Source organism: Alosa sapidissima, chromosome 19 (assembly GCF_018492685.1).
Source record: "Alosa sapidissima isolate fAloSap1 chromosome 19, fAloSap1.pri, whole genome shotgun sequence".
Taxonomy (NCBI): Eukaryota; Metazoa; Chordata; class Actinopteri; order Clupeiformes; family Clupeidae; genus Alosa; species Alosa sapidissima.
Window position 1 is genome coordinate 26,210,169 of NC_055975.1, and position 12,932 is coordinate 26,223,100.

Below are 12,932 nucleotides of genomic sequence, written 5' to 3' on the forward strand. Positions count from 1 at the left end.
GCACCACTCTAACACTTGCACCACCCAAACACCTGCACAATGCGTCTATGCCATGCTGACAGCAGTGGAAACTGGAGCAGATCTAGTACAGATCACTCTGGCTCTATCTGGGTCATATCAGGACCAAATCCAGACCATATCAGGGCCATATCTGGACCATATCAGGGCCAAATCCAGACCATATCAGGGCCATATCTGGACCATATCAGGGCCAAATATCCAAGTCTCCACTCCAGGCTTAGAGGCAATCTGGGCTGCTGATAAGGGCATGCATCATCATGGCAGATGGGCTGTTGTCAGATCAACCACACCAGATTTTCAAACCCTTTCACTGTTTCACTGTGTGTGTGTGTGTGTGTGTGTGTGTGTGCGCGCGCGCGTCTGTGTGTGGTGTGTCTGGCAGGATGATTGGGAAGGGACACTGATTTTAATCAGCGTGTGACACCAGCCTCGAGAAGTGACAAACCAACAAACTCTATACACATCTCTAAACATTCAATAACAACAGTAACAAATTAACAAACTCTACACACATCTCTAAACATTCAATAAAAACGACGACAAATCAACAAACTTTACACACATCTCTAAACATTCAATAACAACAGTAACAAATCAACAAACTCTACACACCATCTCTAAACATTCAATAACAACAATGACAAATCACCAAACTCTACACACATCTCTAAATATTCAATAACATCAACAACAAATCGACAAACTCTACACACATTACATTCATTAAGAATCCTTTGAAGTACCTGTGTGCTCTCTGAGTGAGAACAGTGTTTTCATTTTCAGTGTGATGACCGAGCTTGAGAAAGTACCTGTGTGTGCTGGTGAACCTCAAGTGGTTGCTTCTCCATTTCCTTTCTACTGTGCTCTGCATCTCCAGTTCAGTGTTATAACTTTGTGCTGTCGGGTTTAACGTGTCTCTATGTTATAACTTTGTGCTGTCGGGTTTAACGTGTCTCTATGTTATAACTTTGTGCTGTCGGGTTTAACGTGTCTCTATGTTATAACTTTGTGCTGTCGGGTTTAACGTGTCTCTATGTTGTAACTTTGTGCTGTCGGGTTTAACGTGTCTCTATGTTATAACTTTGTGCTGTCGGGTTTAACGTGTTTCTGTGTCATGACTTTTGGCTGTCTGGTTTTGTGTGTTATGTGTTTGAGTGTGTGTGTGTGTTTATGTGTGCTGGTGTGTTTGAATGTGTTGTGTTTGAGTGTGTTGTATATGTGTGTGCACCACTCACCGAGATGCGGCAGAAGGACTTGAACTCCAGGAAGGTGAGATGCTCAGCTAGCTCCTGTGGCTCCAGGTGATCGAACAACAGAGACACCTTCCTCTTCTTACTGCAGTTAGCTTTGATCCTCTGGCTAGCTTTACGAGACCAGTCCCTCTCATTGCTATGGAAACACAGTGATACAATATTACTGTAATTCAATTTACTATGATTACATTACATTTGGCTGACGCATTTTTAGCCAAAGCGACTTACACATGTCAATTATATTACAAGGGATCACATTGTCCCCAGAGCAACTTGGGGTTAAGTGCCTTGCTCAAGGGCACAACTGTAGAAGCCAGGAATTGAACCGTCCCTCAGGCTACTGCACGCTAGCCCAGTTCCTTAACCACTACACTACCACCTCCCCATGATTACATGATTAGACAACATGTGCATCCCTTGGGCAAATTAATTGAAAATGTTGAATGCTGAATTAAGTTTATGCAGGTCTAATCACATCTGCTTGTAAAGCTATGATGTTGATCATGACACATACATAGTACAAATAATGACAGATAAACATATGTAGGTGCATAGGCTATATTTAAAACACTGGTATATGTTTGGATCACTGATTAAGTTGGATCACATCAGTGTTGATGGTTGAAAAAAATTATCTTTACATGCTTTTTTACAAAACAATAACCTACAGACGATAAAACGGAGGAGGTTAACAGTATACCAAGTTGAGAATCACTAAATCGCTGTCAGAATCAATGTTCAATCACAGATTAGATTCAAAGATTTAGTTTTACTGTCGCAAACATTGTCAGATACTGTCAGAGGTCTGTGCTCTCAAAGTGCCCCTCTATTTTAAAGTTATTCAAAGTGGCCTAATGCAATTCAAGCTTTCAGATGCAATTACAACAATTATTGCATCAGCCAGTATCATATCTTTTAGAAATTTGTTACAATTAATTTGCACAAGAGTGTATTAACATACAAGAACAAATAGGACCAACAAATAGGAGCATAAGCTACTCTGGTTCACATGAAAAAGGCTTCGTTTGAGATTTGCACAAGAGTGTATTAACATACAAGAACAAATAGGACCAACAAATAGGAGCATAAGCTGCTCTGGTTCACATGAAAAAGGCTTCGTTTGAGATTTGCACAAGAGTGTGTTAACATACAAGAACAAATAGGACCAACAAATAGGAGCATAAGCTGCTCTGGTTCACATGAAAAAGGCTTCGTTTGAGATTTGCACAAGAGTGTATTAACATACAAGAACAAATAGGACCAACAAATAGGAGCATAAGCTGCTCTGGTTCACATGAAAAAGGCTTCGTTTGAGACATAAAGTGTTTCTACTTGCCGTCTCCCCCCTGCCATAACACCCACCTCCCAGCCCCTCCAGCAGAGGCAGTTAGACTGAGGCTGCTGCTGTTAGTGAGAAAAGTCCTCACGCTGAGCACAGCCCTGTTATAAATGTGTCCTGTTAATGATCACAAAATCACACATTCTAATAATAGGGCAGCGGTTGGGAAACCAAAAAGTCACATCACTTGGTGACACTGAAATAAACACAAGGTTGGGTCATGTCGTCGGAAGGAACTACATTCTGTGGTTAGAACTATCAGCATTCTGAAGTACTCTAATAATGTAAATAGCCTACCCTACAGTTTAGCATGGTGAAGTGAACACTACAACTAATCAACAACTCAACTAATGAAGTATGCAAGTATGAAGTTGTGATTAAGTAATAAAGTGATTGAGACTTTACTTGGTGTGGTTTCTTTTCACAGGACCCCTCCCAGAGTTCTGAATAAGACAAAATAATTTCTGTTGATATGGAGTAGGCCGGTGGGCCTGTGCCAAACAAGCAGATCACTGTAATTTACATAAGTAAGTCTTGCAGTCTTGTCTTGTTGTTTAGCACTGTTTAGCATTGGAATGTGATGCTATCTGAGGCCTTACACACCACTTTCATAAAGACTGATTGCCACCGTTTGCTGCAGCAACGTCACGTTCATAGAGACTATCTTGTTCAGAATATTTAACATTCTTCTCATGTAGTCTGTTCCCCATATCTAACACTCTTCCCTTGTAGTCTGTTCCCCATATCTAACACTCTTCCCCTGTAGTCTGTTCCCCATATCTAACACTCTTCCCCTGCATGTTCCCCATATCTAACACTCTTCCCCTGTAGTCTGTTCCCCATATCTAACACTCTTCCCCTGCATGTTCCCCATATCTAACATTCTTCCCCTGTAGTCTGTTCCCCATATCTAACACTCTTCCCCTGTAGTCTGTTCCCCATATCTAACACTCTTCTCATGTAGTCTGTGTAGTGAAAAATTCCAGGGTGTATGTATTTTAACATTCCAGAGTGTATGTATTTTAACATTTATTTTAATCATCACCCCAGCCTTTGCTTTGATCGAGCCAAACCCTTTGTCGACCAAACTGCTCTTGTGACCTTTGTCAATGAAATGCTCACATGACCCATTGATACTTAGACGATCATGAGAACCACATGAGGACACATGACGACAATTAATCATTTGATGATCCTTTCCTCTTGACACAATCAAAGAGGGTGGGCTACGCTTTAAATGCAGAGGGAAGACGCAGCTCAGGAGGTTCAGTTGGCTGCCGCCATAAGCGGTGAGCTACGCTGGCCTCCGAGCTCATATGCTGGCCTCCGAGCTCGTAGTTCTAACACCATTGTTCCCCATATCCAACGCTTTTCCCATGTAGTCTGTTCCGCTTATCTAACAGTCTTCCCATGTAGTCTGTTCCGTGTTTAGCATATCTAACACTCTTCCGTAAAGACAGCTGAGCGTGTGCATGAAGACAGCTGAGTGTGTCTCAGGACTGTACTCACATCCACCTGGTCTCCAGGAGTGGGCAGAGCCTCTCCCGACCGTGCTCACGCATCACTTCCTTGAAGTGCAGAAGTGAGGTCGCCAGGCTGCCGTGGAGACGGAACATGGGCCAGAACTCACGCATCCAGTACCTGCACAACCAAAAACAAACACTCACACAGAGACATAGAGAAATGTGTGTGTGTGTGTGTGCATGCGCACATGTGTATGTGTGTGTGTGTGTGTGATTGTGCATGCGCGCATGTGTATGTGTGTGTGTGTGTGTGTGTGTGCATGCGCACATGTGTATGTGTGTGCGTGTGCGTGTGCGTGTGCGTGTGTGTGTGTGTGTGTGTGTGTGTGTGTGTTGGTGTTTGTGTGTGTGTGTCTCTGTGTGTGTGTGTGTGCATGTGTGAATGTGTGTATTTTTGCATATCTGGGCAGCTAAAGTCTCTCTTAAAGTTTTCCATCTCATTATCTATTTTGAAGAGTGGACTCCAATAAGTGTGTGTGTTTATGTGTGTATGTGTGTGTATGCATTTGAGAGTGCGTTTTTAAGAATGTGAGTGTGTATTGTGTACACATGTGAATTTACAGTATGCGAGAGATCACAAAAGCCAGGAAGGACTCGCACACAGAGGGCTAAGAAGTTAGACAAGTCTTAAAATATCTTCATGTGTGGCGTGCCACGACAAAATGATCCCTATGTCGCTAAAATGTAAAAATAGAAAAATGATATTTTAGGATTTTTTTGACCCTCTCTCCTTTCAAATTGCTTTATCTCCAAATTCATTTTAGCAACATAGGACTAATTTTGTCGTGGCGCGCCACACATAACGATATTTTAAAACATATATTCTTTATAAATATACATACAGGGCTCTATAGACAAATGTGCAAAAGGAGCAAAAGTGCAAGGTGCTGTGCAAACGTTTCAGTCCATGACGTTTCTCAGTGCAAGTCCTTCCTGGCTGTTGTGAACTCTTGACTGCCGCACCAGAAAAACCCAAGGACTGAATCAAGGTGCAGCTCAACCCTGCGTACTTTAGCCTGGGGGAGAGACGGATGCATCATGGGAGCACGGGTATTCACCTGATGAGGTAGCAGATCTTTTGGCACTCAGCATGGCGATCGTTTTCCAAAGCACTTTTAAAGGTGGACAAAGTCAAGGAATCTCATCTGCCACATCATCAGAACATGTGATATACAGAACACACCATGGTCTATGCTCCAGAACACATCAGAACATAGAACACATTAGAATCCAGTTTAAACAAAGCTCAAAACCTCAAAACGTGTAACAGAACAGCACACGCCAGAGGACAGGACTTAACTGGACAGTTCAGGACATGTACAAGGGGGACATGTCTGAGCAGGGGCCCAGTGGAACTCGAAACATCTGAACACACACACTCAACCGTTATTGAATTCTTGGAAGGTGTCTTTGACAAAAACATTGTGGCAAGTTTGACAAACATCCTTTCAAGAGCAAACCACTCCTGTGTTTCTCTGTGAGCATCCTGGATGCATGAAACCACACACACACACACACACACACTATCTCTCTCTCTCTCTCTCTCTTTCTCTCAAACACACCCACACACACACACACACACACACACACACACACACACACACACACACTCCTACAGACACACTGCAGAGGCGCAGTCAAAGATTTGACAAAAATTGGCAACCGTTTAGCACTTCTGATTCACATCTCTAGATTTCATTTCACTTCAGCAGGAGTGATGTCTCCCTTAATATATTAAAATATTATAATAAATGATTATTAATATGAATATTATATAATAATACTAAGAAATACCTCAGCTATTAGTAACTGGCAGTTACTAAGATCAATCTGTGCCTGTGTGAGCTGCCAATCGGAGTGAGCTGTCATCGTCATCGACAGCTGTCCACTCTCACTCCGGCTGGACACACACACACAAACACACACACACGCACTCCTCTTCGTCACTTTGCTTTAAACAGTTGTAAAAATAGCAAATGTTTCGCAGTCGGAGCCTGGCAGCAAACAGGCTGAAGTGATGCACACAAAAGGGCCGACAACGTCATGAAAGCTGAAGGGCCTCCCACGCACACACACACACACAAAAGCACACAAACACACACAGATACACACACACACACACGCATACACACACACACACACACACACACACACACACAAACACACACACAACCAAGCAAGGCTGCTCTCTTCACAGAAGGCCTTTTGATGTCATTCACTATATAGTAAGGCCACTCTTAAACCCCACCCATACTGTAATGATAACTATAGCAACAACTACACCTGATAATTAGATAGATAGATAGATAGATAGATAGATAGATAGATAGATAGATACTTTATTCATCCCGAAGGAAATTTCATAATGATATATGTAAACCTCTACCAACAATAAGGAAGGCCTCTCAGAAAAATCATTCATGTTTTAATGTGACATCTTTAAACATCACTGGATTTTGATTGGCTGTCAGTGTTAATCTTTCTACCATTCACACAATCGTATGAAAATGATGCCCAATGATATTTTCATGTTGTTTATTACACGATTATAGTGAACAGTGTTGACTGCACTGCCCTTATGAGAAAGAGTCAAATTTAACACTGCAGATTTTATAGCTGTTCAGCTCAGTTATTTTTCTAGTTCTGTCGGGCTGGGTCTCACAGTAGGGGTGATAGTGTGGAGGGGTGGATGTAGCATTTCTTGTGCTCAGTGATATTATTATTATTATTATTATTATTATTATTATTATTATTATATCTGTGTGTGTCTCCAAACAACATGCTGATGAGAGGCTCAGATTTGACCTGCCTCTTACCTCACTTGTAGACCAAACAGCAAACCCCGGACGGCCCACACAGGTGAGAGGAGTCGACATAAGCAGTGTGTGCATGCACACACGCACACACACACACACACACAGAGTCATAAGCACACATACTCACTCCCACACACAGAGAACACAGCGATATTTGCACATCAAAACCAAAGCTTGCACCTTTCTTTACTTTCCATTTGACCATTATATATATATATATATATATATATATATATATATATATATATATATATATATATACACACACATATACATAACCTGCTAGACTCAAATCAACCTCAGTAAGAAGTGTACACAGGAAATAACATATACAGGTTTAACAACAGCTATTGTCAGACTGTGTCTGAAGTGACTTTGACCTCTGCCATTCAGCTGTTTGTGTTTGTGTTGTGTCGTGTCTTCCGTGGAACGTAAACATGGCAAGTTACACATGACCTTGAAGCACAGGACGGGCCAGGCCTGGGCAAAGCTAGACTGCATGCTGCCAGATCTGCTGGCTATCCGGCATCTGTAACATGCGAGGGAGAAGGATGTAGATCAGTGGTTCTTAAACCTTTTGTCTGTTGACCCCTCAAAAAACATGGGCCAAGTCCCGCGACCCCCTTCTCTCTAATCGGCAGCATTTGGTTTTGAAATGTTGCGAGATGGGCATTGTAAGCAAAGGCAGAAAATGTCTTCTCTCATAGGTAGGCTGTGTAACCACCAAAGGAATTATGTCAATGGCAGCCTTTGACTAAAAACTTTTAGAAAAATGTCTTTACTGCAAATCATTTCGCGACCCCTCCAAAACTTTTGGCGACCCCCCTGGTGGTCAAGACCCCCAGTTTAAGAACCACTGATGTAGATGATGAAGTGATCAACTGCACACCAAGGAGCTCCTACTGAAGTTTTATTTGCAGTTTCAAGCCTAAGGAAGAGCCACAGGGGCTCGGAACGTCACTGCAAATAAAAAGCCTTGAATGGGAGCTCCTTGGTGATGCAGATCATCTTTAGCTCCTGCATAGTACATGCTTCAGGTCCTGCACCCATCCAAATGGCCTTTGGGATCATGTGCATGGCCTCTCACTGTTTCTCTATCTGGAGAAGGATATAGAGCCATGAGTCTGTCCAGCAGCTCCCGGGAAGAGATGAGGAGTCGGTGCATGGTCAGTGTGACGTTGAGGAGGTGACTGCTGCGACACATACTGCCCTCTGTGTCTGAGAGAGAGAGAGAGAGAGAGAGAGAGAGGGAGAGGGAGAGAGGAGAGAGAGAGGAAGGGATGGAAAGAGAGAAAGAGAGAGAGGGAAAGAGAGAGGAGAGAGAGAGAGAGGAGGGAGAGAGGAAGGGAGAGAGAGAAAGAGAGAGAGAGAGTTGAGGGAGAGAGGAAGGGAAGAGAGAGAGAGGGAAGAGAGAGAGGAAGGGAGGGAGAGAGAGAAAGAGAGAGAGAGGGAAAGAGAGAGAGGAGAGAGAGAGGAAGGGATGGAAAGAGAGAAAGAGAGAGAGAGGGAAGAGAGAGGAGAGAGAGAGAGAGAGAGAGGAAGGAGAGAGGAAGGGAGGGAGAGAAAGAGAGAGAGAGTTGAGGGAGAGAGGAAGGGAGATAGAGAGAGAGGAAGGGAGGGAGAGAGCCATAGAAAGAGAGAGGAAGGGAGGAAGGTGGGGGAGGGTTGGGGGTAAAGAGGGAAAGAGGGAGGGAGAGAGGGAGAGAGAGGAGAGAGAGGAAGAGAGAGAGAAAGGTATAGACAGACAGAAAGAGGGAGAGAGATAGAGAGAAGGAGAGAGTAGTGTGATTTCTCTTTTGTCACAACCACATGTAATCTGCTACTACACACACACACTGCCCTCTCTGGAGGAGACAAGAGTGTTTAGGGGTGACCATGTCGATTCATGGTCCAACACGGTGTGTTCTGGTTGGTCTACTAGTAATAGTTATGGCTCAGACTTTGCTATACAACCCCCATCGGTTATTAAATTATTGCGTTCTACAGGGCACAGCCATTACAGAGCTTTCAAGAGGATCAGCTTCTGCGCCTGTTTAGAGTGGGTAGAGTGGTGTGATTGTTGTAATAAAACTGTTACGTACACAACCAAAGACCTTTGTACGTTCAGTAACAAAATAAAGGATTGATTCACAGCATCCTCCCCATTTATTTAAGACGACAAAAAAAGGTTTACAAATAATCTTTTGGCATTTAATCTTGCTAAACAGTGTCACAATGAAAACAATGAGGAAAGGGTAGAAAGTAAAGGTGGAGGGTGCTGTATGCAGGTCTATTTTTATGGTGACTTTTTCACTGTTTAGGTGCCGACTGCATAGATATTTCGTAGACTGCATATATATTTCGTAAACTGCATAGATATTACATAGCTTTCGATGGGACCTGTTTCTGTGCATGTTTGGAGTGGGTCAGGTCACATGACCTGGCATCTTTTGACGTGATTAGTCATTGAGATAATTGGCGGAGACATTTAGACATTTAGTGACAAAATGAAGTCAATCAATAACACTGATAAAAAACGAATGCCACATTAAGCATCATCATCACCATCATCATCATCATCATCATCCGTTATGCAATAAACCTTTGGGAAGCTGCGTTTTTCCTTGTTTATATTTATCTGACTGTACCTCAGATAACATCAAGTAGACACCACACACAGCCTTTGACATCATTTCATCATCTAAGCCTGCAGTGCTATTTACAGTGCTTTAAACATATCACATACCATACCAAACCATTAAAAATATAATATTGAATCATACCACATGTTAATCTCAATATGATTGTTTTGATTACTTTTATGGAGAATATAACATAGACACACCTTTCAGATGTCATAATAGTTTGGAGTACTGGCATACATTAAACAATTCATACTATATCACATCTACAAAGCAAAGAAAATGTCTGCGCCTGACGTTATCAAGATGTCATAGGCCTGTAGGCATATTGCCAATTTTCAAATCTAAAACAACCTAGCCTGTGCCTGAACAATTAAAGCCCTGTATATTGGCTATGCCACAGACACTGAAAGTCCCAGACATTCAAAGCGGTATTTTGAAACTAGCCAATAAAAACATAGATCATTATCATTATAGAGACAAATTGTGAAATTGTTTTTTTAATTTTTTTACATTTTATTTATCCTTTGTTTAACCAGGGTAATCACATTGAGACAGAGGTCTCTTTTCCAAGTGGGCATATATCGCCCAGTATTTCATTAACAGTTTTAAACCATATGAAGCATTCTTATGCTAATGGCCTGTAGCGTGCGTCTCAGATGACACACACCTGAATGGGACCGCGTGCGTGAGCCATGAATACAACTGCACATCGACTGCTGATTAACAGGCAGAAACCGGCACGCTGTTGAACTTTGACCTTAAGTGGGAGCCATTGTCTTGACGCCAAGGAACCTGGTTTCCATGGGCTTCCACTCGACGCCACAGAAGGAGCCTGGTTTCCATGGACTTCCACTTGTCCCCAATCTCCTTGAAATGCCTTGGGCGCCATGGCAACTGCCGCCCAGTTTTAATCTGCATTAGCGCGCCTCTTCGCTCCGTCAAGGCCTCTTATCCCGCTGGCCTCAGTAGGCAGCCTGTCTGTGAAGGCTACCGGACGCCAGACGCCCGCTCGCCCGCCCGCCACAGGGGGATGAAGAGAAGGCCAGCGCAGCTCTCATGCTGATTAAACGCTCCGTCTCAGGTAGTGTTGCAGGGCTAACACACCTTTCAGGAGCCAAATGAAACGAGACTGGCTCCAGACATAGTAATGGACCACAATGGAAATAAGCCCTGTGGCTTTATTGTGTTTATCCTTTTGACTGATAATTGTACAAAGTCATTTTATTTATTTATATAAGAATCATCCTTTGTACAAAATACATCATGTCAATAAAGATTTTCAATCAATCAATCAATCAATGTAGCCTATTCAAAATCATTACAGTCTTCACTTTCATCGGATCACTACGCTCCCTGACTCACCACTAAAAGAGGAAAGGGCTTCAAATGGTCACACACTACACTCTCTGATTCACCATCAAAGGAGGAAAGGCCTGCTTCCCAACCGACAGAGACCCTAATGGACGTGTCTCTCTTTGCAAAAACACACCGCAAAAACTGGCCAAATATGACATCACACCATAATAAAGACCAAAACAGCAGCGTATCCATCATTACCCACACAACAATCACACACCGCCCGGAGATCCCCACACTCTTACTCATGCCAGAGTGTTAAGAAATCAGCTGGTTACTGGCAGGTCAGGTGTGGACAGGAAGTGATGCGCTCACCCCACTCCAGGTGTGGACAGGAAGTTATGCGCTCACCCCATTCCAGTGGTTTATGGGTAGTGACAGGCCCGGGGCTGAGAGAGCTGCTTCCCTGTTATGACAGACGCCCACCGTGGCCCCAGCAGCAGATCATGCTTTTGTTTTGACACCAAATCTGGGCTCACAATCTGTTTTCTCTTTACGGAGTGCCAGATAGTGGAGAGGAGAGGCCTGTTTGCTCAGACATCTGTGCAAACACACATACGCGCACACACACACACACACACACACACACACACACACACACACACACATAGCTCTCTCCTGAAGAGCTCATTTAACACTGATCAGTCAGGCGTGCAGCTACATGCAATCACTTGTCACACTCACCACATGAAGGAAGACGACTCACCTCTCTCACACACACACACACACACACACACACACACACACACACACACACACACACACACACACACACACACACAACTTGGGATTACTATATCTAAGGTGGCACAGTCATGTGAGCCAGCCCAAGACCATAACAAACACAGACACACAGATATACACACACATGGCATGGGGGTGAGTTGTGCTGTGTGCTGTGCTTCCTACGCAGTTCTCAGGTGTCTACATGTATGTCTGATGTGTTCTGATAAAAACATGCTGCCTGTGACCATGGTGTCAAAGGAACTCAGCTGTTTATGGCCTGGGTCAGATTCTGCTTAAGGTGTCTTACTGTTAAGCCTTTGGGTCTGCTTGCATTTGTTTTAGTGGAGGTACACCGATATATTGGGCCAACATATTGGCGAATTTTGGCCTTGTTGACTTGTATCACATTTACAGATGGCAGTGGCTGATGTTTATCTGTTATGCTGCAACAAGTCTGCACTAGCTAAATGCTCTCTTATGTGCAGACTTGGGCATTTAGAGCAGGTGCTATGAACATTACAAATTTGAATATTTGTGTATCCTTACCACTAAAGGGCATGATAAACAACAAAAATGAAGTTAACAAACAAATAAACACTAGCTGAAAGTTCCATTTCATGATGTAATAATGAACTGAAGTGACCATTCGGTTAATAATGGGATAATAAATCTCTTTCCGGGTTCAACACCTTTCAGAGCTGCTCACTCTTTGTCCGTAGACAGTGAAATAAACTATTTTTCCCACTATTCAGAGTAGCCTTTAGAATTGTCATCCTACTACTCACTTGTTGCCTCAACCTAATAAAATCCTATTTTCCTGGAAGCCTGGACCTTACCCTTGATTGCATCATCTGGCTGCAGAGCTACAGTAATTACTCTGTTAAAGTTAAGCGATTTTGTTTCACTCTTACTAAAACGGAGGTGATGGTGACAAGTTGCGAAACGGCTGGCTGCGCTAGTTAATATTTTTTGATGAAAAAGCTGTTGGACCTGTGACGTCGGACTTAACAACCGGATTACAAATGACAGTAAATGTAAATTCTAGATCTGTGTACGGTATAATTCTAGTATAACTTACAGAAAACCTCTCTCCTCAAGAGAGATTTTATTTGTCAGTGTTGCTGATCTTTCACTAGCAGGTCCAGGACATGTGGTCTTGAAAGCTCCTTGAGACAATGATATTTCCAAATGGCCCAAAGAGACCACTGAAAACAACAGAGTTTGCTATATTTTCTACACAACAATGCTGAAACCTTGGTCAGGTGTCTGTGATG

The 12,932-nt window shown here is 43.0% G+C and overlaps 1 protein-coding gene across 3 annotated transcripts in view; it reads right to left on the reverse strand.

Moving 5' to 3' along the window:
- Positions 1–12,932, reverse strand: part of LOC121693139 (RAS guanyl-releasing protein 1-like) — a 40,261-nt gene that overhangs the window by 24,441 nt on the left and 2,888 nt on the right. For all 3 annotated transcript variants that reach the window (XR_006025421.1, XR_006025422.1, XM_042072352.1), the window contains exons 3-6: positions 8,065–8,170; positions 5,195–5,257; positions 4,123–4,254; positions 1,257–1,410 (exon numbers count right to left, since the gene is read on the reverse strand). Coding sequence is in view for 1 of the 3 variants with exons in the window: in XM_042072352.1 (XP_041928286.1) it covers positions 1,257–1,410; positions 4,123–4,254; positions 5,195–5,257; positions 8,065–8,170 (455 nt within the window). In the remaining 2 variants the exon portion in view is untranslated. The remainder of the gene's footprint in view (positions 1–1,256; positions 1,411–4,122; positions 4,255–5,194; positions 5,258–8,064; positions 8,171–12,932) is intronic.